This window comes from Varanus komodoensis, unplaced genomic scaffold (genome assembly GCF_004798865.1).
Source record: "Varanus komodoensis strain SLA01 unplaced genomic scaffold, ASM479886v1 scaffold32, whole genome shotgun sequence".
Classification (NCBI taxonomy): domain Eukaryota; kingdom Metazoa; phylum Chordata; class Lepidosauria; order Squamata; family Varanidae; genus Varanus; species Varanus komodoensis.
In genome coordinates, this window is record NW_025335798.1 from 18,058,205 (window position 1) to 18,082,566 (window position 24,362).

The window sequence follows — 24,362 nt, forward strand, 5'->3', positions numbered from 1 at the left end:
GACTGGGAGACATGGCATTCCCTCAGCCAGACATGACACTCAGGATGAAGTATGCAACTGTGCATGGAAACATGCCTCAGGAAATTTCTATCCTGGCCTTTCCCAGGAAAAGCCAAGACTGAGCCAATAGCTTTAGCCATGGAATATCTGTGTGCCATACCAGGATCAAGACCGAGCCTTGATACAAAAGGAAAGGTTGCCCCCATGCATTGCTGGGATCCTTCTACCCATCCCCATGACTCCCTGCCTCAGAAAAGTAGCCCAAGGCTTTAGGCTGCTTGTGAATACTTATATACTCAGAAATGCATAGAGGCAAAAGAAATTCTGCAAGGATCCAGCCAACATGTAGGTGCATCTCCAACACTTGCAAAGCTTCCGAAGCATTATTTGAATGCAATTTAAAGTTTGACTTTCTCCGGTCAATAAACAAAATGGGTAATATGAGAAGCTCCATGCAACTTTATGTCCCACATGAGTAGACCACAAAAACAGCATCTGTCCCATTCCCGGTGTGGACACTTCCTTGGCACAGAAAATAATGGGGTGCTCTCCACTAATGTGTGTACAGCAGAGTCCTTGAGTGCATGCCAGAAGCTATGTCTTGGCCAATTAAATGAAAACATGTTCCGTGCATTTCAGTAAAACTTCTTTCCATGTATTTATTTCTTATATTCATATCCCACCATTTTTTCTTTTCAAGGAACTCAAGGCAGCCTGCACAATTCTCCTCCTCCTCTCAGTCTTATCCTCCCAACAACCACCCTGAGGTGGCCTGGGCTCAGAGGCTGTGACTGGGCCAAGCCACTCAGTGAGCTCCATGACTGAGTGGGGACTAGAACCCAGGTCGCCTGAGTCCCAGTCCTGCACCCTTAACCACACCACACTGGCTATCTTACTCCAGTGTAAGTGGCTTGCAGAGCAATCCTGTCTATGTCTACTCAGATCTAAGCCCCATTGCATTCAATGGGACTTACTCCAGTGTAAGCAGCTGAAATCAATCAAGTTTAAGTCTCCTAATAATATTAATGCTTATATTAATATTGCTTGATCTTTCACTGACAGACAATAGAATACTGTTGTATAATATATACCAATGTTGCATACCCTTCATATGCAACATAAGCTGAACATTTCTCTCCAACTCCCCTGTCCATGCAGTGAGTTTCATTCTTTGCCAGTGATTAACGGCTTAGGGGAGGGGGGAGTTCAGAAAACCATTATGGATTAATTGTGTGGAGCTACTTTTTTTCTTTAAAAAAAGCTGCTTATCTTGTAAATAGCTTATTAAATTATTACAGAGTGTTCACATCTGCATGCAGATTGTTATGAATGGTTCATTATGCAGTTAAAACTGGTCAAATCCCTTATCTACAGAAGCATTTTCCATGGTGCAAGCCTCGAGTTTCATCATTTCATTATAAATAGCTTGTTAAATATCATGTTCCTGGTGCCATATGCAAGCATTTCGATAAATTACAGGGCTACCAAGCATGTTACATCCATTGTAGTCTACCGTTGTAAGGGCCATATGAAGAAGTAGTTTGAAAACTCTCCTAGAGCACTCATGGGGAATGTGCTTACAATTACCGCACATAACATGTCAGCCCCTCAGGAATACTTTCAGATAGAACAGCTCCTTTGCAACTTGGCCAGTTTTCCATTGCAGGTCACTTCTACTTTGCCCATGAACACATTGCTATGGTCAAACTTGTTAAAAAGTGCAAAATTAGTGGGCTTAATAGGAATGGTTGGGGTAAAACCATTTAACAAACAAGATCCAAGATAAAACCAATTCATTTTCAAGTCAAATGACATATTAAGCTCATCATCCAGTCTTATCTTTTTTATTCATTCTAGTGTAAGTATTCAAGCCTCTGATTTGGATCTGAACCCCCATGCTCTGGACGAGGAGGATTAAACTTTCCTCTCCAACAAGGGTTGCTTCCTTAAATTCCCCACCACCAGCACCAACAGGGGAATTAATAAGGGAGTGAAAAGTCTCCGTGGCCTTTTTCTTTTGTTAATAAACCCACCCATGAAGGCTGAGGTTTAGTCAAGTGCGTACACCTCATTTTTTGTTTTGGGAATCCATTCAGGTTCTGCTGTCATTGGCCCCTTAAAGCTGAAAGCATGCAGAGAAAAGAATATTCTGCACAATAAACTGTGCAGATGATGGTGAGCTGAGTTATCATGCAAACTATATGAAGCCACTGCAGAAAAAGCATCAGAGTGTGGACAGCTGCAGTGGCTGGGCAGGGCATGGGGGCAGAGGAAGAATGATATGCTGATTGCTTTCCCCCGCCCTATCCCTGCCTGACCCTGCCCAGCTTTTCAGTAAGGTTCTATATGACACACCGAAAGGATGGGAATTGATTCAAAGGCAGAGTCACCTGCAAGACATTCAAGAAGCATGTTCTCATGCCCAAGGTGGCAGAAGTGGTCACAGGGAAGCCACCCTCTCTTTCTTCAAAGCATCGATTGACTGCAGCACAACAAACTAAATGCAGTCGAGCACTAATTGGGAGCATCTACGATGGTATCTCTCTTTGATTTTTCTTTGCAAATCATTTACTTTGGTATTCTTGCCTGCAAGGACAAGCAATCAAATTAACTGCATGAAAGATGATAAACAATTTGTAAACACTTTGCAGCAGGATTCGTTTTCAGGTAATTAAAAATAATGCCTTATGCTAGGTGTTCAGGTGACCATTCCACAGCCAAAAGCAGAGGTTGCGGTAAGGTTTCTCGCCGTATGAAAACATAACACAGGATGACAGGCAATGATAAGAGAATGGTAGTGCTTGTCTGACGCAAGGCGGGGAATCTAGTCTGCCCTGGCAGGTGTCCAGGAGAAAGCACTTGGGGTCAAGCTCCATCTCGCAGTGTTACGGGGGCAGGAATAGCCGCACTGCAGTCCCCTGGCCCTGTGCCAGAACCATTTCAGGCAAAGCCATGGCAGCATGTAGCTGCTGAGCTGTAAGAGCTCAAGTCTTCTTCTGAATATTCACGAGGAAAGAATGAGGCTTCTCTGTCCCTCTGACACTGCCTGTCTCCTGCGCTCAAGTTCTGCTGTCAGTGACAGCTGCAAGGCAATAAAAGCAGCTGTTTTTGAACTGCTGTCTCTGTAGTTAATGAGCTTTTAAATGGAAAAAATAGAGCCCTCAGTGTGATTTATGGAAGGACGTTGTCAGAAAACCCTCAATATTTATGAAAATAGGAGAGACTTTTTACTTATAATTCTTACCCAGCCAATGGCACCTAGTTTAATTCCCTTGATTTCCACCCTTCCTCCCATGACTAGGACTGAAACCATTGCCATCAGTGACATTTAAGCAAGAATGTGCCTTTCAATTTCCAATGTGGGCCAAAGTTCAATATTTGAATGCATAAGGTGTGTTTTGCCCCTGTTTTGTGTTTTCTGGCTTGCTTCCTTGTGCTTCCTTTGGAATCAAAGATGGTGGGGCTGCTGATGTCAAATGGCTTTGAATTAGCCACTCTTTTATGGCATAATTTTGTCCTCTTAATCACTTGAGTAGCCCCATTAGCCTCAGAGTCATTACCGTCAGGATGAACTACAGCAGGTTACGACACTTACAAGTGTATGCTGACATCATTGCCCTTTTTGAACTTCTGAAGCTATTAAATGACTGAAGTTGCTTCCTAGTCACTTGCTTGCTGTCCAGAGGTGTCCCTGCCATTTTGCCCTTGGGTGGACAGCAGCATGTTAAGCTTCTCATCTGTTTCATCCCTGCCAATAGTCCAGATATTCTTGGCTAGTCATGGTATTTCGTGTTGCTTGGGAAATACCTCATTCCATAACAGAATGCTTTGATGATGGCAAAATTGAATCAGCTCTTAGCCCATCTCTTGGAGTGTTTGTTTTAGTAAGAGCAGGAAGGGAAATAGAGATGCAGCAAACCCCATTCATTTTCATTGTATTTTTGCATGTTTGCTGCGTTCAGTGAAGCTTACTGTCTTAGTGGATGTGTTAGGGTTACAACCCTGGTAGATGAGAATACATCAGCGAGACACATCATAGCGCGCAGAGAAATGCATTGCACAGTTTGGGAGCAATACTGGAGAAAGCTGTCTCACGTCTCTCCTTCCGATGGCCCCTAGAAGTAGGAGTATCGGTGGTGCAGTTAGGCCCAGTGTCCTCTGCGCTGGATCCCAAGGTCAACATCCTAGTGCCTCCCGTTCAACACCTCAAACAGAATGGGGTGGGGGGGACAACCAGTGCAGATCTTTCACTATTGAAGTAATAGGATCTTAGTACCATGCACCAAGGGACATGGTGGCGCAGTGGGTTAAACTGCTGAGCTGCTGGGTGGGTTGATCAAAAGGTCAACAGTTTGAATCCGCACACAGGGTGAGTTCCCGTTGCTCCATCCCAGCCCCTGCCAACCTTGCAGTTTGAAAGCATGCAAATGCAAGTAGATGAAAAGGCACCACTTTGGTGGGCAGGTAACAGCGTTCCATGCACTTTGGTGTTTAGTCATGCCGGCCATGTGACCACGGAGACTGTCTGGGGACAAACGCTGGCTCCCTCGGCTAGGAAACGGAGATGAGCACCACCCCCTAGAGTCAGGCATGACTGGACTTAATGTCAAGGGGAAACCTTTACCTTTGCCTTTACCATGCACCACTTAACAGCCTTGTTATTGTTGGGTGCTGTCAAGCTAGCTCCAATTTTTAGAGACCACATATATAAAAGCCTTCCAAAGTATCCTATCCATGACAGCCCTGCTCAGCTCCTCCAATTTCAAGTCTATGGTTTTTCTAATGGAGTCCGTCCCTTATTTGGTCTTCCTTTGAATTTCCCTAGCATGATTGCCTTCTCCAGGGAGTTTTGCCTTCTCATGATGCACCCAAAGTATAACAGCCTCAGCTTTGTCATTTTTGTTTCTAAGGGTTAGGCTTAGGCTTGATTTTATCTGGGACCCACTTGTTCTTCTTTCTATAAGCCCAGGGAAATCACAAATCTCTGTTGTTCACAAATCATTGTTCTTCCTGTCAGTTTCTCCACTGTCCAGCTTTCGCATTCATGCATAGTCATTGGGATACAATAGTGTGGATGATCTTGGTCCTGATCTCCAGGGAAACACTCCCTGCACTTGATGATCCTTTCTAGTTCCATCATTGCCATCCGTCCCAAGCTCAGGCTTTTTTTTAATTTCTTGGCTATAGTCTCCATTTGAATTGGTGTCTGAGGCAAGGTATGTAAAATCTTGCAGTTCTGATTGCTTCACTGTTAAAAGTACACTTCTGTAATTCTTCTTAGTCATTCTTCTCTTAATATTCAGCTGCAGTCCCACTCACACACTTGCTTCTTTCGCTTTTATTAGGAGCCATTACGATTCACAGCTACTATCTGCTAATAGCATGGTATCATCTGCATATCTTAAATTATTGATGTGCCTCCCACCGATTTTCACTCCTTTCCCTGATTCTAATTCAGCTCTGCTTATGGTATGTTCTGCATACAGATTGAACAGGTGGGAAGAAAAAATGCATCCTTGTCTGACCCCTTTGCCTATGCAAACCCATCCCATTTTTCCATATTCTGCCCTAACTGCAGCTGCTTGCCCATGATACAGGTTGCACATCAGGACACCCATTTCTTTCAGGACCACCCATAGCTTCTCATGCTCCACACAAATCAAATGCTTTGGTGTAGTACATAAAGCATAGCCTGATCTCCTTCTGAAATTCTTTGGTGTGCTCCAGGAGCCAACATAGATTCACGATTTGATCTCAAGTGCCTCTTCCTTTTCATGATCCAACTTTCATGATCATTTCTCTCTCCATATGTGGTAATATTCTTTGTTGCAACACTTTGACTGCATGAGAAATTCATGCAATGGTCCTATCATTGCCACACACTTTTGCATCTGCTTTCTTGGGAACTGGAATGCATATTGAACATTCCCAGTGCATGGGCTATGGCTTTGTTTTCTATTTTTGTTGGCATAGTCCTATAAGGATTTGGACCAATTCAGTCTCTGCAGCTTGGAATAGTTCCATTGGTATCCTGCCTACTCCACATGCTTTGTTCCTTTGTTCCTAGTTAGCAGCCTAGCTGCCCCATATTGTACCATTTAAAGTTTCCAAATAAGCTCCAAGGGCAGACTCACAAAGAAAACATTGCAGCAGCTTAATAAGGATTTTTCTAAGGCAGCAATAACTGTTTTCAGATCAAAGTAATGGTAATTATATGAGGTAAGCTAATTTATAACCTTATGCCCTAGTAGAGAGCAATAGAGTCTAACCTGTAGCATGACCAGAAAAGACCTGAGGGGCTTCTCCTGAAGACATTGGGCTTCTTGAAACTCCACCATCTAGAAGTCAATGACTGCATGAAGTGGCAGCACACTGGCCACTGTGGCTTTCTGCCTCCACTAAAGGATTAATAACTGTGGTTCCAACAACTTTGCTTCTGAAATTTGAATCAGCACCTCTGCCTCTGTCCAAGGTCCTGGTCTTGCCTCAGCACAAAGCCAGTTCTGGAACTATGGATGCCATTTCTTTAGTTGCTTGGTCAGAGCAATCTCAGTGTTCAGAACAGATCAATTAAATTTCACTGAGTACCTCCAGATGGACTGTGTCACAAGGTCCAGCCCATTTCCCTACATTGACCCTGCAAGAGTCTTGAGCTGCAACAGCATTGCTAATGTCTGTGTGCCCCTTACCATTGCTCATAAGAGTTTGTGTACATTCAGTTTAAGAAAGGCATTTGTTTATTTTCATTCACACAAAGCTGACATTTTCAATCTACCAGCCCTCCCACCTCAGTCATGTTTCACATCTCAATTTATTTTCTTTTAATCCATCTCTTAAAGAAAGACCAATTTGGATGGTTTTCCAGTTATTTGTTTTATAATCTCAGTAGGAAAAGTCTGTTCTTTTAATGGTAGTGTTTAGGTACATTTGACAATTCAAGAAAATGTCATGGCTTCCAATACCAAATGGGTGCCATGCAAAGCATGGCTAGTGTATCAGTCCCTATGGGCTTGGCCTAGCCCAGATTCAAGGATACTTGGAAAAAAAACAAAACAAAACAAAACAAAAAGGCACCTGCATCCAAGATATATTCACAGTTTATTCAATACAATGATGAAATATGGATGCCCAATTTCAGCAAGCGACGAAAAGCATATTGGTGTTGGTATAGGCCAGGGAATGGGCCCTGAAAATTGTCTGGCCGAGTGATGGGCCAATTCCTCTGCACAAGACAAGGACAAAAGACAGCACCTCTTGCCAAGGATTGTCAATATCCCACTCTCCCTCCCATCTTCGCAAAGGTTTTGAGAATATATAGGCTCTAAGTCCCCTTTTGGAAGACACATTGGTGGTAAGTAAAGCTGCTTCAGTAAAGGAAACAGTTGGGTGTTTAGTGGCCTAAAGCAGCTCTTATCTAAGGAATGTATTTGGGGATACATGCAGCTTCAAGGCAATTATCTCTGATGCTCTTATTAACAAGCTGCAGCCCAGAAGACCTTGGCACTGCTCCAAAAAAGAGTATCCTGGCTTTTGGACACTCAGAAAGTTCACTAGTCTACCTCTTGAACCTTAACAGTCTCCTTGCCATTCATCCAGTAGAGCCCAGCCAATACATCTATTACAAAGGGCAAATAAGCTGCTGAACCTGTGAATATGTGAAAAAGTATTGGATTAAAATACATAAATTGCTCGAGGACATGCTACAAAAACCCTTAGCTTTTAAACCTGAAATTTTCTTGTTAGGCATTATACTGGAAAATATTAGCAAACAAGAAATGTATTTGATGCTACATTTAATCACAGCGGCGAGGATTGCGCTTGCTCAATACTGGAAGAGTGAGGAACTACCCACAGAGGAACCGATTTTAAAAAAGATTCTGGACTGTGCAGAAATGGACAGATTGACTCTATTACTGAAGGAGAAAGAAGATACTGACTTCTGTCAAACTTGGGACCTTTTTTATGATTGGCTGGAGAAACGGGATTTGGCTTAGATTTAAAGATGTCTTTAAATTTTTATAAATTGATTTGAATATGATTACAGAATGTTAAAAAGATATGTTATAGGGGGCTGACCCAGTACATCCGATGTATTTGATGATTGATGTTTTTTAGTTTTTAGTTTAAAATCTTAATAAAATCTTTATTTAAAAATAAGGGCGGGGGGGGGGGGCAAATAAGCTGCTCAGCCAACTGTGTACCAGGTAGGGGTGTGGTGTGAGCCATATCACCCTAAACAACTACTTTGGCCTTACAGCTCGGTGCCTCTTCCTTTCCCCTTCTCCTTGGGAACTGAATGTATTGCAGAGGAATGTATTGCAGTTCCTGCAGCCGGGGGGGCATTCAAGGGAAATGAAGATAGCATCAGCTGAGGTTTTCTCTTTGCTTTAAAGTGATGTCAACTGAAAATGTGTTACTTCAGAAAGAAAAGAGAAAAAGGAAATAGTGGGAGGGTACTTTGGCAGGCATCCAGAAAGGAATCCATGGTCGTTTGGGTGTCCGTGGCACTGCATTGGTAAGGACTAAGATTTGGGGGACTTTTTCTATGCCATGATTCTCTGATTGTATGTGTTAATTAATACACAAAGAGACAAGGGTGTTCAGGCAGTGAAAAGTTGAATTTTGATTTATTAGCAGGTTTAATGAGCAGTAGAACCAGAATTGTCTGTCATATTCATTAAAAGTTGGTTCAAAAAGATAGGTTAAAGGTTTAAATTGATGTTTTATTAGCAATATATGGCTTGAAACAAGAGCAGTTGTTTTCAATCATTTTCTTTTTCAATAGACAGTAAAAGGTTTCCAAGATGTCCATTTTTTCTTTTATGCATAGTTTCTTAATGGGTTTTGAAACTGATGGGTGAAGTATTTCTTAAGTATCTACCATCTGAAACTTCTTCAATATAGCATGGAAAGCTCAAGAAAGAGTAATAGATATCATTCTTTCCTGTTGATAAAGAATTAGATGCGAAGATCTTACCTGGATCCAAAGCAAGCTTATTTTTGTTCACCAATTGCTATAAGATAGCCCTTTCCTCTACTTGAAAGCAAGAATGATACAAAGGCAAAATGCTAGGCTGTTATCCAAAAAGGTTAGAAGGAGGAACTGTAAAGATTTGTGACTTTAAAAAAAAAAAACCACTTTCTGCAGCTCCTGCGAATAATGTGCCAAGCTGCTTTTAAACCAAGCAGTGTTTTGGCTCATCAGCTGTTGCTATGACAAGTACCATAAATAAATCAACTACATGGGCGGTTCCTCCCAGTCCATGTGCAGAGTATCTTTAGACTGCTGTCAGATTGAGGTAAAGGTCATGGCAGGACTGATTCAAGATATCCAAGGAGAATAGTATGTAAGCATATGTTTATCCCATTTTTTTAGCCCTGTGATCCCAATGTAATGCAAACACGGACTCGGCGTGTGTTGAGACTGCCTTTAAAACCGAAGACGTGCCCTGAAAGTTCACAAATGTGGCCCTGCGTTCTGAATCAAAATTGTTTCCAGTATCACTACAATTTAACAGGTAAGCTTTCTTCACTATACTTTGAAACAGAATTAGTTGCAGCCTTCACTGTTCCTTGTCTGAAGGTGATAAAAGGGGTAGGGTTAGGATGGTTGAACACCAGCATTTCCCAACCAGGCACCTTCAAAATGATTTGGACTACAACTCTCACGATTTGCTGTGCTGGCTGGGGCTTGTGGGGTTTGAAGTGCAAAACTGTGCAGTTTGCTAGATAGCATTTGCCAAGGCCTTGCCCCACAGAAAGGTAGATAAATTATTTTCTTCACTTAGCTAGAGATGAGTTGCTTGGTGGAAAAGAAAAACAAATTTTTAGACGTAAAAGAACTGTAGAAATGATAAAGCAAGCAAGAATGTATATAAATGGCCTACATTTAAAACTGGTTATATAAAATTATGTATTTATTATAGTTATATCACACCTTTTCCTGTCTGAGGGATCCAAATCAGGAAACACTGTGAGGTAGGTTAGGTTGAGAATAAGAGATTGGTTCAAAGTCACCCAGTGGGCTTCATGGTTGAGTAGGGACCAGAATCGGGATCTTCTGGCTCCCACCACCACACCTGCTGTCCAGTTGCTTTGCAGGACCCCAGTCTGCATCAGGACTGAATCTTGGGTAATGAGAGACTTTAACCCTCTCTCCACTATGTTGCTTTCTTCCTTGCCCAGAAGCTGCTATTTAGCCTGCTGTTGGTGCTCAGATCACAACCTTCCTCCACTGAGAAGCAGCACTGCTATTTTCAGCTTATATGATTAATTGTAACCCAATGGCTGCTTTCATGGAATTGGGGAAGTTTATTCTGATGTTCAGACATAAACCTTAGTGAGACTGTGAGACAAAGTAAGACCTCAAAGAATATAGATAGGGATGGGTTTTTAGAAATGGTTTAGTGACAGTAAAAGCACCAGTTGTTCTAAAGGGTTCAGTAAAGGCTACGTTCACATATCAAATAATTGATAATTAATTAAGAATGTTAAAACTTGATGAAAACTCAAGAAGATGAAAACCCCATTGAAGTCAAGGGAGTAATTTAAGTCCATTGACTTCAATGGACTACTCTATGTATTACTAAATCTGGATCCAACCCATTCTATTTTAGTAACATTAATTCAAGGCCATTGTCACTTCTCAAAAGCTCTGCACACTTGAAGAATCCCACAGTGGCTTCTAAGTTACCTTTGTTAACTCCAAGACACTTCTTAGAAATTGACTTGGGAATATGTGAAAGTAAACCAAATCATTACTCCATGAAAATTAAGTACAAGGAAAATGTTCAGATCCCAATTCAATGCCTGTGACACTTACTGATTGATTTTGTTTATTATGTTTATATCCTACCTTTTTCTTTCCAAAGAACTCAGAGTGGCTTACAGTATTCTCCTCCTCCTTCTCAGTCTTATTCTCACAACACCAACCCTGTGAGGTAGGTTGGGTTGAGAGTCTGTGACTGACCCAAAGTCACCTAGTGAGCTCCATGGCTGAGTGGGGACTAGAACCAGATCTCCTGGGTCCCAGACCCACACTCTTAGCCACCACATCACTGTTTTGACCACCAATGCACCACACCTGGCCTTCACCTCAATGTTGGATCGAGTGTGTGCGTGCAAAGGAATGCTTATATGGACAAGGCCACTCCACTGAAGTGAATGGGAAAGTCCAGGCTCATGCAATTGATTGCAGCTATGTGCAGATGGGTCAGTGTGCACGAATTCCTCATTCGTGAGAAGGAAAAGAAAAACTAACTCAACCTCCATATTCCTGGCAACCTGCATAGAAATGAAGCGTGCACACATTCATAGAAACAAAACATTTTAAAGGCCATTGAGAAGCCAGAAAAGTCACATCTTTATAGATAATCTTTTTACTTGTATTTTGAAGGCTGAAAGGACAGCTGGTTACTTAGGATTTGTAGTAATTTGTAGCATTTCCTTTGCAGAACAATAAAATGCCATCAACGGCCTGTTTAAATGGTTCACACATTAATGATTTAAAAGCACTTTAATGTTTACTTATTTTTCTTAAAAATGACGTATGACTTGCTCTACTGAATAAAATCCAGAGGTTGACAAGCTCTGCTTTGAGGCAGTAGCACTTCAGAAGACATTTATGACTCTGTTATCCAGGTGAGCAGCATCAGAACACTTGATAACACACGGGCTGTTCTTAAATGGTACCTTTTATCAGTTCTGGACATTTTCAGCACACTCAGAGGTAATGTGGTTTACTGAAACAAAGTTTTGACAGTCTAAGACTACAATTCTGCTTTTTAAATTAATATCTTTTCTTTGTTTCTATGGCCATACCAAACCAAGAATGTTTCATTGTCTTAATAAATTAAAGGGTCATCCAGTAATGGGTGGCAGAAGTAATGCAATGATGTTGTGCCTTTAGACTGGAGCACATGTCAGCTAAGTGAAAATGCAACCTGTGGACAAGGGATTAGGAGCCGCCTTCTGAGCTGCATGCGCACTGATGGGAAAACAGTGAATAAGAACTACTGTGAGGAGGTGAGGTTCACATGGGCTGCCAGAACAGGCATCTTTCAACCTAACTCTGCATGGCATTGGGTCCCTTCCATTGCATAGGGCACAAACTGGATTCCAGGAAGGGCTGGGTCTGTTTGAGGAGTCCATCTTTCTCATTTAGCCATGTTGGTTATTTATTCCACCTGCTGCTCTCTGGTTTTCATACATCCCTGGTATGGTTTCAACATATTTCCATAAACCTCTGGTGTCAAAACACAATTGAAGACATACTCAAGGCAAGACCCTGTGAATGAGCTTGACATTTACCTGTCTGGCATAGTTACTTAGAGGAACAGTAGATCTGTAGACCACCAAGGGCAAACTTGTATCTGAAAATAGATACAGGTTTTCTGCGGGTGCCCCTGTTCTTTGGCAGCATCGTGCGAGGTGCCGAATCGAGCAAAGGTGGATGGAATGTACACTAGAGGGGTGCCATTTGCAGTGGCTTACGATCCGAGGCCCCAGTCCCATACTCCTTACTTGGAAATGAGTCCCTGTGATGTTCCGAAGCCCTAACAAGGCCCTGGCCCATAGACCTCTAGGGGTAAGCATCACAGCCTGTCTCCTATGCTTCCATCCACCAACCCCCCTCCAAATGGAGAACAGTAGGATTTTCCTATTATATAGCCAGTTACAAATTCAAATCAGCATGTGCTTCAGTTAACCTGAAATCCAATGAGGAAGAACACATCCATGCATTTAAAACAGTGAACATACATTTATTTATGGAAGATAACAACTAGAACAAGGAATTGTTTGAGGATGCACAGCATCACTCTACCTGATACCCCAACCTAATATAACTGGCTCTCCTCTTTAACAGCAAGTCCAATCCCCAGGCTTTTTATAGCCTTCTGCCTCCTTGCTAATCTCCCTTACATGCAGCTAATTCTCCTAATTTTCCTGCAACTCCTTTGTCATTCAGAACTCCCAGTTTGTGACTGGTTCTGCCCACCTGTCATCCCACTGGCCATCCTCTACACTCCCCTGATAGCAATCATTATTCTGTTGTTCTTCTCTTACAGCCTCATTGTGTTTAGTGAGGGCAGGCTTCTAAGTAGGCATATACCAAGGGACTCTGCACTGCGACTGTTGCAGTCCAGGTACAGAATATAAAGACAGAGGAAGGGAGCCAGTGTATAAACACAACAGACATGAGCCAGTAACCTTAATTCCTCCCAATGCATGTTGCCTTGCTGAAAGCTAAATCATGCTCCAGCTTGGGTTGGCTGGGCCCAGGGCAGTGTGAAAACTCCATTTGGTGCCTTTTATTTGTCCTTCCTTCTCAGCCATCACTGACAAGTGACTTGTTCTGTTGCTGTTTACAGCTAAATTTGGAAACACCAGCAAAAATGGTTATGGACTGCCTTGTGGAATGTGTTGTTGATTGCCAGTTCTCAGAGTGGTCTGCCTGGTCGGAATGTTCACACACCTGTGGCCTTGCAGGTAACTGTGTCTACTTCAGTTCTGACTTCCTTCCTCTGGAAAAGAAGGGGAAGCATGCACTAAACACTCATTGTAAGTTTCATGGTAGATTAAATAAATACTTAATAATGTTTTATTTATGTTAAGTATTTATGCAACCTTCCTTTGACATCCTTAAGGCATCCATGTCTACTACCATTAATGCTGTGAATAAATAAGATATATGAACATTACATACACTGTATCCCATGTACTCATAATTTAAACAAAGGATAACAATTAAAATATGATCTGCAAACTGGTACTACATGCTTTCTCTCCAAGCCCCAGATGTCTCTTTTCACCTAGTGTCATTTGGGAAAACGCATTAGGATGTACTGATTCACTCAGCTGCAAATGTTCAGTTTAGGGCCTGTCCTGATACAGCAGCTGCTTTAACAAAGATAGTGTCTGATGTAAGGCAATTTGGAGCTGAAATGTGATGCCCTTGATATGAGCATGGGAAGGCACTGAAGAATTTGAAAGAATTTGTCATTGAGGGGGAAAGAGGTTAAATTGAGCTCTCATTATTTCTGACTTCCTGATGTAAGTTACTTGTGGCAAATGTTATAATTATTTTTGATTTTTAAGAGTCAGTTATTCATGGACACACTTTGTGTAATTCCTAGCAGAGTGGCTGTGTTAGTCTATTTGCAGCAAAAACAAAACAGAAACTTGTAGTAACTTAAAGGCAAACTAATTTATTCTGGCATATGCTTGTGGACAGGGTCCATGAAAGTATCTGGCAGAACGAATTTGATACTCTTTGGACTTCTAATCCACTGCTTTGCTCAAAATTTTTCTTTTGTTCTTTGCAGAATTTTTCAAAAGTCTATATTTCTCTACCTTTCTATGTATAGGCAGTCCCCGAGTTGGGAACATCCAAAGTATGCACATCCCATACTTATGAATGAACTGCCATAAAGCCTATTAATTTTTTGAAAAATTATCACCATAGAGAGGGAGGAAGCAGAAGGAGAGAGAGGGAGGCCTCCAAAGCATCACCATAGAGAGGGAGGAAGTGAAAGGATAGAGAGGCCTCTAAATCATTCCTTCTGGCCCCTGGAGCTAGAGAAACACAGGGAGACCCAAAAACACCAGAAATCTGTTTATTAAAAATTGTATATTTATTTTTACATGTTCAAACTTCAGTTACCTTCAAAGTACCCCCCGTTTGATGCAATACACATATCAAGACATTTTTTCCACTGCTCAAAACAGATTTTGAACTCATTGATTTTGGTGCCTTTTAGGGCTTCTGCCATTTTTTGTTTCACCTCTTCCATATCGGTAAAACATGTCGCTTTGAGGACTTTCCTCATCTGAGGAAACAAACGTTGCATGGGGCAAGAACAGGTGGGGCACAAGAGTCATGCCATTTTTGGTGAAAATGCTGAACTCGCAGCTGAACAAAATTCCATTGCCTCATGTTCATGTAAATCAGCCATCACAAAATAGGCAAACACATTGAAAGAGTCTCCAAAAACAATTCACTGAAGCCCAGTGCAGCCTCTCACACCAACCCAGCTGGGTACACTGATCTAGATTTGTTCCCAGAACACTCACCTAGGGGGGAAGACTGTACTACAAGGTGCCCCCGATAATTCCTGGGGTGGGGGGTGTTGGGGTTCCCCTTTGTATTTGCAGAAAGTTAGCATTTTCACGGAGGTGAAACCCTATACCCTTAACATCAGTGAATGTGGAGACCAACTTTATTTATCTTACTTATTATTATCAATTGGTTATTCTCTTCGTTGGTTATTACTGGTTTTATTGCTATTTTGGTTTTATTGTACTTGTTGATTTTATTGTATTGCATTGTGGCACTGATTTTATGTAAGCTGCCTAGAGGGCCTAGGGCTAATCGGGTTACATATAAATCAGATAAATAAATTAAATTAATAATATGCAATCCAACTTCCATACAAATTCAACTTAAAGATGAATTTCCATTTGCTCAGGAATGGAACTCATTCGTAACCCAGGTACTGCCTGTATTCTGTTAGGCTTTCACAATGTGGTGCTGTGGAATAGCTGCTGTATAGCAGATTTGTGCAATACAATAGTTTTTGTTCCCGTTTGCTATGATTTAAAAGTTAATAACCAGACTTTCCTTGTTCTAAGAATTAAATAAATCAAAAGAAACTAAACAAAAATAAATAATGAAAGGCTAGAAAACACAGGCGAGGCCCTGGAGGATAAAAAGCCACAATGAATTTCCATGAATGAGAAATCACAAGAGCACAATAAATGCCTTCTGAGGGTAGCTCTCTTACGCTGTACAAACTCTTTAATGCTGCACAACCCTATGGAAGTTTAGACAGAAAAAAAGGCCTGTAGCTCCCGCCATGCCCCAGCCAACACCAACTTCCAGGGAAGGGCATCCTTTGCTGACTTTACACAATGTTCCTCTGCTTGTATTTCCGATAGTGGGTTTAGAATCTGTCCTGTGCTTTGACTGTGAATGTGCTGTGGCCCTGGAAACTTTGCAGAGGTTATAGCATGAGTGGGGAATATGTGGCTGTAGCTGTAAGTGAACTGCGACCTCCATCAGCCTTAGCCAACATAGCCAGTGATAAGACTCTACAGAATTCCAAATCCCTGCATTGCACTCTAATAGTTTCTGAACAATTGATGGCATGTGTTGGGTAGGTGTAGCAAGCAATGGATTTTCCTCTTTTGTCCCACTGCAGTGTTCAGATAACAGAAAACATTTTGTATAAATTGACTATGTCTAAGGCAAACTTTGTGTTCACCAGTAAGAAAGTTCCCATGAAGCCACTGAAGGAGAAAAATGTGTTTGTGAACAGCTCAGAGACATTCCCAGTTGTCAGTTTTATAGGATATACAAAATGATGGCTGAAAAGTCTTCCGTTTGTGTGTTGAGACTACAGACCCTTGTAGGTTCTTAGAGTGGAAAAAATAAGGGATTAGTTTTTCTGATGGATACTTTCATACAGATATACAGGAAACATCAGTGAGAGCACAGACCATATCACGCTGCAAGCTTTGAGCTGCGGATAGAGTATAAAACAATTCTGTAGAGTTTTCAGCATCCTCTTGAACTTATTTTTCTGGAGAACCACTTTAAAAATCGGAGGTAGGCATGAATAGAACAAGTGTTTCAGCTATTTTAGTACTGCTCCACCCCTATCTTTTAACCTTTTAGTAGATTCCTTTTTCTCCAAACACTTGGGCTGTCGTGTGCTGAATCCAGTGTCTGGTCTGGAGTTTAGGACCAGGGAGGGTCTGGGCGAGGATTACAACCCAGTTGGCCATGGGAGAGAGGAATCCGGGGTGGCTGTCCACTCCATACACCTTTCTGGTTCTTTCTGGACTTTGCTATAGCTAAGCTGAGCCACTCAGCTTTCCACATCTTATCAGCATCCAGCAGCTTTCACTAAGCATGTGGGATCCACCCAGCAGATCTCTTGCAGGGCCTTGAGGGAGAGCTGGCAATGGGATAATCATGCAAGTTCTCTTTGTCCACATGTGGGTGTGGGTGTGCTTCTTTGGAAGATAAATAATGGATTCCTGGTTTCACAGGCACACTCCTTTTGAATAGATTTCAGTGATCAAACAAAATTACAAAACTGTCCAGAGAACTCAGTATTTGGATTAGCAATTGACTTTTGATAGGTTAGCATCTGCTCTGCAGAACAACTAACATAAATGAACAATGCATAAATATTGATCGTCTGAATCGAATGCTTAATAGGGAAAGCTGATGCTTAAGTGACTTACACTTCTGCATTTCCTGAAGAACACTGCTTGTGATGAGCTTTCAGCTCACAGATTTCACTGGGGATGTTCCCTGACACACAACAAACACATTCCTAGACTTATTTGGCAATGGCCATACAACCACATGCCTTCAGCCTCTCCGAGACAGACAGACGGCCTGTTTCCTCCCCGTCTACCTTTCAAAAACCATAATGTGATTCAGCTGCTGCTGCTACTGAGCAATACCTTCCCTGATCTTGTTGAGCAGTGGAGCAGGTTTAGGTTATTCTCTCGTTAAAAGGACAGCTCATAACCCATCCTCACTGTACATGTGTGAAGTCTGGATTTCTACTTACAACTGCAAATCAGACATACTAGAAAACATACCACTTCTTCCCTCATGAAACATGGTTCAAAGAAGTGCAAGACAGAGCATGTTTACCATGTTCGGTTTCTGTGCCCCTCAATACCTGCAACACTTCTATTACGCCCATCATTTCACAAACAGTCTGAAGTTTACACCATGGTGATATATTTTAGTGGGCACTGGCCCTGCTCCAGTTGTTTTCAGTTTAGGATTTATGTTGTGGAACTGAACGCAAAATATGATTTGCTCGCTGTAGCTGCAGTACAGGTGATACTCACATCTCCTATCAAAGTTTTGTGAGGTGATAAAAGGGAAACATTTTGATTTCTACAGCTTTTGTTGAACAGCATTGTTTGTTTGGTTCTGTTTCACTGTAGACCAAATTTATACAGGCCCTTTATATTATAATATGGTGTTGCAACTGTAATTAAGCACTTTATGCTGTGAGAGCTCTTAGCATTTCATGTATGAGTTGTTTGAATTCCTTGTACTCAGTAGCATTCATTTTATCCATTCCATGTATATCCCACCTTTCTTCCAAAGAGCTCAAGACGGCATAGATAGTAATAGTGCTACGTGAGAATCTATTTATATGAGAATATAGAGCCTTCCAAAGTCAGTGAAGATAATGGGTGTTGTGCTTACACAGTTTAATGATGCACTACTTAAGCAATGGGGCTTTGGTGCTTAGGAACGTAATCCAGAATTAGACCCAATGCTAGCTTCCAGAGCAGGTCAGGTCCTCATTGCTCACAGGAGTGGGGGTTCTCTGATGTTTGTTCCTGGTGTTATTTTCAGAAGCACCAAAGCTCCACTGAACAAACCGTGGGTGCTGCAGATGCAACACCACCGGCGGAGGTGGAGCAGCCCCACTGGACACTACCAAAGAGTTCCCATTGCAAGATAAAATTCAGTGGATAGGAAATGCTGATCCCAGAATGTGCTCTGCTCCATTCAGCAAACCCTTGTAGCCAGCTAGTCTTGCACTGGACGGGGTTTCTCACAGACATGCTTCAAACCTCATTTTCCATCTTAAACAGAATAGCATTTGTACAGGAAACCACATAATGCTTAAAAAGTATCAAACTGTTACAGTAAAAATTTTTACCATTCATCTCTAGCTGATGTAGGTCATTTGTAGAAATCTGTGCAAGTCCTCTTTAATACCAGGCTGACCAGATGATACAGGTTTCCATGCTTATTTCCAGGTTTTCTGCAGTGGCTCATCATTATGAAGGAAATGTTCATCTTCCCAGCCTCATCTGAGTTCTTTATAGAATAACATATTTAGGGTATTTGTATTTTTAACAGCATTATCATGCTTTTTGAAAAATATATCTTAGGAGACATGCTATAATTTAGAACGAATTTTGATGCCATACTTGGTGTGGCACCTTTTGTTTACCTTGATTTCTAGGTACCAGTGCAGACAGGGGGTGTACAGAGAACTTTGCCAAAATGTCCGGCTCAGGATTATATTCAAGAGGTCAGTAAGTACAGGGTTCTTTGTGAGCTGTTGATCCAGACGAGGCCACACTCAGGCTTGCTATAAAAACCTGGTTATTCATCGCATCAGTATTTCATCCTGTGGGCTGATTTGAATGAGAGGGTTCCTTCCACACTGCCAAAATGTAGATGATGCACCTTCTTTCTACACAGTCCCTAACAGTTTTTGACACTGCAAGTCAATAGGTACACTTAACCCAGGGCAAGCAAAAACACAAAGGAAGCTGCTGCAAAACAATCAGAAAACATAAAAAGTAAGCTGTAGGGGGTGTATAAGATGTACAAATATAATTTTAACAATTCATTGGTTAAACTGTATGTAAATTTACTTATTGTATGTACAATTGTGTAAAATACATACATAATGCACATATTTCTCATAACAAAATTATTGAATAAATGCCATTCAAAAGAAATAGACACAAACTTAAGATATAAATAAAGCCTAACTTTTTCCACCATTCCTTCTGAATGAAAGTCCACAGAAATTTAGCAATAAAAAAGGTTGCTCAGCAGGCAGCCAGTTGCTTAACCCTTTTCAGAAGATCATCAGGATCAACTAATAAAGCTGCCTTGAAAATCTGAAAAGGTTTTTGAACTCAAATAGATCCATGTATTGTAGATATAAAGGTAGAAAATAGATTTATGCAAATTTCCTGCTTGCTTTGTGTGCAGATTGCTTTGAATAGTCAGTTTTAGCTATAGGTATATATTCTATTTCCCTACACCTATTCCCTAAGAGGAGTAATTTCCATGCATAGTTAGGCGCATACACGCCAAGTTTCAGCAATCCATTGATGTATAAAAAAAATCAATGTTGTGCAGCCACAATTTAGCTTAGCTAAATTCCTTTGCAGGATTTCATGCAAAACACTGTAAAATGAGTAGAGAATATGTCAAACCAATCTAAAAATTAAAACAGGCAAGCTTGCCATACCAAAATAAACTGTTTGAGATTGAAAGTACGGAGGCCTTAATGGGACATGTCCTTAAACAGGAATTCTTCATAGAATCACATATTTTGCAAGCATTTTTTCAAAATGTGAGCAGCCTAGTAGGAGGGGCATAATTTATTATTTATTTATTTATTTAGGAGACTTCTATGCCGCCACATTCGCCGAAGCCTCGGGGCGGCTCACAAACATAAATAAACTTCCTTAAAATAATATAAATTGACAGTATAAATTAAGTCACCTTGCATGACCATAGCAAGAATAATGCTGCTCTTAAAAGGGGCCATGGGTGTCTTTATCCCTAGGTTCTAAGTCTGAACAACCAAAGGATCATCTAGCATCTTGGTGTTTCTGCATATGACTTGTGGAGGCGGAGAGTACCGTAGTCCCTCCTGGATGTTTCACTGTGGCCAGTCTGACGTTACCAGCCTGAGGAAAGTGTGAGAATAAAAAAGAGAACAAGCTGAGTTAGCAAGGGAGGCCACTTCTTTTGGAAGCCTCCTTTAAACATGATTATCATTTTGTAATGACTTGCTTACGGGAAGCTGACAGCTGACAGTAGACAAATCCAGAAGGGACGACATCGATGCATGGCGTTTTGTGATCGGAATCATGTGCTTAGGAAAAAGTTTCATTTAGGCCACAATCCTATAGATATTTAGGCAGGAAAAAACTGGCTAGGGCCTGCTGGGGTTTGTTGGCTTTTGTCCTGTCTGAATGTGCATAGAATTGGTCCTTTAGTATTTGTCCAAAGAGGGTATGCCACGCAGGTGGCCCCACAGTGCTAGTACTTGTGATGCAAGAGTTTCTCCAATCATGTTTTAGTGCCAAACCAACAGCAAAGTGAAAGAGCAAAAGAACAAAACAAAAAAGAAAGTAGCACATTTTCCAGGGAACATCACCCTCTTAGAAGATGTGGGACCCATTCAGCCTCTTGCTATAGTTTTCCAGGGGCTGAAGAGAACTACACACATGTGCACAGTGTTGGATTTATCAAACTGGCAATAACCACATGAGAATTAGGAGGATATTGAATTGCAGAAACTTGCCCCTGACTTTTGTTAGTTTGCCACCTTTTTCATGAGGTAGACCATGAGCTGGGCTGGCAAGCCCCAGGCCTGGTGGCCAAATCTGATCCTCCTTGGGTCCCCAGCTAGCATTGCCCTTTTCCTCAACCACAAATTGTTCAGTGGTTTCCCAGTTTTTGTTCAGTTTTCCCCAATTCTAAAAGGTTGCCTCTCCTGGCAGTAAGAAACTAAAATTGAACTCTGCTGACATTTTGGCCTGCCCCTTTTGCCTGTAGCCCCGTCCACCACTGACATGTGTTCCCCAACAACTTCCGAGATGGGATTCAGTTCTCAGACTAAAAGATGCTCCATGCTCCTACCTGAAGCGTGTGTGAGCCATGATATGGGGAACTATTCTTAGTGGGGGAATCGCATTTCTGAAAATAGATGAGTTATAAGGTGCTGGAGAGGTTTCCTTTTCACTGATCATCGATGGAGCAGACACAGAGCTGAAACTTTATGGAGCAGCTCACTGTGGGCTGCCTTCTGATGACATATATATATATATATATATATATATATATATATATAGTGATTTATATCCTGCCTTTTTCCTACAAAGGGCTCAAGGCAGCTTGCATCTCCTCCTCCATCTTATCGCCACAACAACAACCCAGTGAGGTAGGTTGGGCTGAGAGTCTGTGACTGGCCCAAAGTCACCCAGTTGGCGCCATGGCCGAGCGGGGACTAGAACCCAGATCGCCTGAGTCCCAGTCCCATGCTCTTAACCACTACACCACACTGACATCACAATGACCCGGAGGTTGCCAGCCAGTTTCTCTATGCAGGATGCCTTTAGGCTTGACAAGCTCATGGCAGGTGCAGTGGACCTCTGGAAAACCCATTCTATTTGAGCTCAAGCACTTTTCACACAGCCAAAGTAGGCCAAGTTGAGGGGAGAGGGTCGGCTTCCACAAAATTGCTCAAACTTTATGCACACATTTGGAGATAAGAACTGTATATCTCTAGCACCACTTGTGTAACTCACAATTTGCTCAAATCAGGGTCAGCTGTTTAAATCCAGGTCTTTGTTATTGTTCTCTTTGTTTCACTTACCAAGAGATGTTCAGAACCAGCATCCTCCTGTCACTGCATGTGCAACCATCTCACATTCTCCACCTTCAGTTTTCTGATAATTTTAGATTTGTGCAAATTGTGGGCAATTGAGAATTTGGGCAAATTTATATGCACTTGTACAAGTTTGAAAGCAGAGGCCTGAATTTTACTCATATTTCTGCAGCTTTAAAAACATACTATACAAACTGTGGCCCATTTTAAAAGAAGTCCACATGCTGGCTCAGCTTCCATCCATTGAGCCAGTGCCAGCACAGGATAGATGGACTAGAATCCTCAGGGCTGTGTCAAAAAGCTTATCAGATTTTCATTTATCCCATGGGATTCCTCATGTGCCCCTAATTCTCATTTAGCAGTACTCCAGAAATCACAGAACCCCTGGAAAAATAGCTTTTCCTCCATTAGTTGCAGCTGCTGTAGGTTCATTCATGATCTCTATGGCACTATAGTTGGGATGGTTGTTTAATAGTTGGTTGATGGCTTACAGAAGGACCAGAGCAATATTGGGGTGGCAAGATGAAACAGGTAGCAGTAGTAAGCGAGAACTGCTGTAGTAGCTGTGGTTAGAAAAATGCATTCTTTTTATTTCAGAAGCGAACATTTACAATTATATTTTCCTCATTTGAATTTTGCCAAAAGGATATGCAAATCTCAGCATGGATAAAAGCAAATGGCTTCATTAATTTCAAACAGTGTTTCAGGATTTTGCTTCAATAGACTTAACTTAAAAAGGCCATTTTGACTGTAAAATTCTCGGGTTCCTTATCGATCTCCAAGGGACCTGGTGGAACTCAGAGGCTCCTGAGAAAACTCTAAACCTGGGTGTGGTGAAATAATTAATATTGGCTGCCATCCTTTGCACAGCTAGGCTGCCTAGATTCCACTGGAGAACATGAGATTACAAAATCCCTGGATGTGTGCAGGATTGCAGCCATTCTTAGAATAATCCTGTCCCAAGGAATTCTGCGCTGTGGTAGCTTTTCCATTTGATCTCCATGTGCAATTTCCTGCCACAATCCAATTAAAATGAGCAAATAAGATTTTTCTGGGACACCCTCATTTTTAGAAAGGCTAGATGGAAAGGCAGTGATTTAAAAAAAACAAAACAGTGGGGGGGACCGAGAAATGGGCACTGCAGACATCAATATACTCTTAATGTACAGTATAATAAGCTCTGTTTGTCAGTATGAATTATTGCCCGAATGCAGATGAATCTGTACTGATAGATATGTGCTTTATTCACCAAAACTTGTCAACTATCCTTTGTTAATTAGTAGCAGCTGATAGAAATGCTTTGCTGTTTCCTTAATTAAACTCATGTTTAAGTTCCATCTCTTTAGGCAAAGGCTTAATAGAAGTGATGACAAACTAGCATATAGTGCTGCTTTCATGTTCCTGTACAGCAAGTTAATCAATAAAGATAAGGAAGATCATAATGAATGATAGTACAAACAGAAATCCTTATTATTAAGCTCATTTCCTTTCCTATAATTAACCTTCATAAAAACGATAGCTTGGAAAGGAGATAAAGACAGAGCATAGTCTATTGTCTGGGTACTTCTTTAGTCAACCCATGCTGATGTTTCAGGTTAATAGTTTGTTTATTTTACAACAATATCTTAACATGCTTCCTGGTAAACATTTCCTTGTATATGTGATAGCCTTAATTAAAACTCAAATCATGATGTAGTGTGGGATATTACAAAAAATTAATAATGATGATGCTGCAGCATTTCACAGCACCAATTACCATATGTTTTCACTGCAATTGGTTTTCTGGGCATTTGGCTTGTTTGTTTTTTGTTACTGCTTTTTTTGCAGGGGTGTTTGGTTGAGTTTTACAACCGAATTACATTTATTGTAGCTGAAAAATTGCAAACAGTGTAGTGGCCATTACTGTCCATAACCACGTTTACAATTTCCATTAAGAACCTATTTATTTTCAGTGAAATATCCCTAACGTGGTGAATAGAAAAAGAAATTAGGTTACCATTTCTGGAATAATAGTGCTGAATGCCATTCATTAAAGTATCAGCAATCTCATTTTTTAATCCTCGACTGCCCAGACACAGAGGGATGGCCTAGGGAAGAAATGTTTTCTTGAATGTTATTCCAATTAGAAGGCAGCTTGCGATTGAAATGGAAAGACCCCCTGAATGCTGCTGG

General features: G+C 41.3%; 1 protein-coding gene across 1 annotated transcript in view; it reads left to right on the top strand.

Moving 5' to 3' along the window:
• Positions 1 to 24,362, top strand: part of THSD7B (thrombospondin type 1 domain containing 7B) — a 393,302-nt gene that overhangs the window by 352,888 nt on the left and 16,052 nt on the right. The window contains exons 17-19 of the mRNA XM_044438217.1: positions 9,377 to 9,518; positions 11,909 to 12,024; positions 13,371 to 13,488. Coding sequence (XP_044294152.1) covers positions 9,377 to 9,518; positions 11,909 to 12,024; positions 13,371 to 13,488 — 376 coding nt within the window. The remainder of the gene's footprint in view (positions 1 to 9,376; positions 9,519 to 11,908; positions 12,025 to 13,370; positions 13,489 to 24,362) is intronic.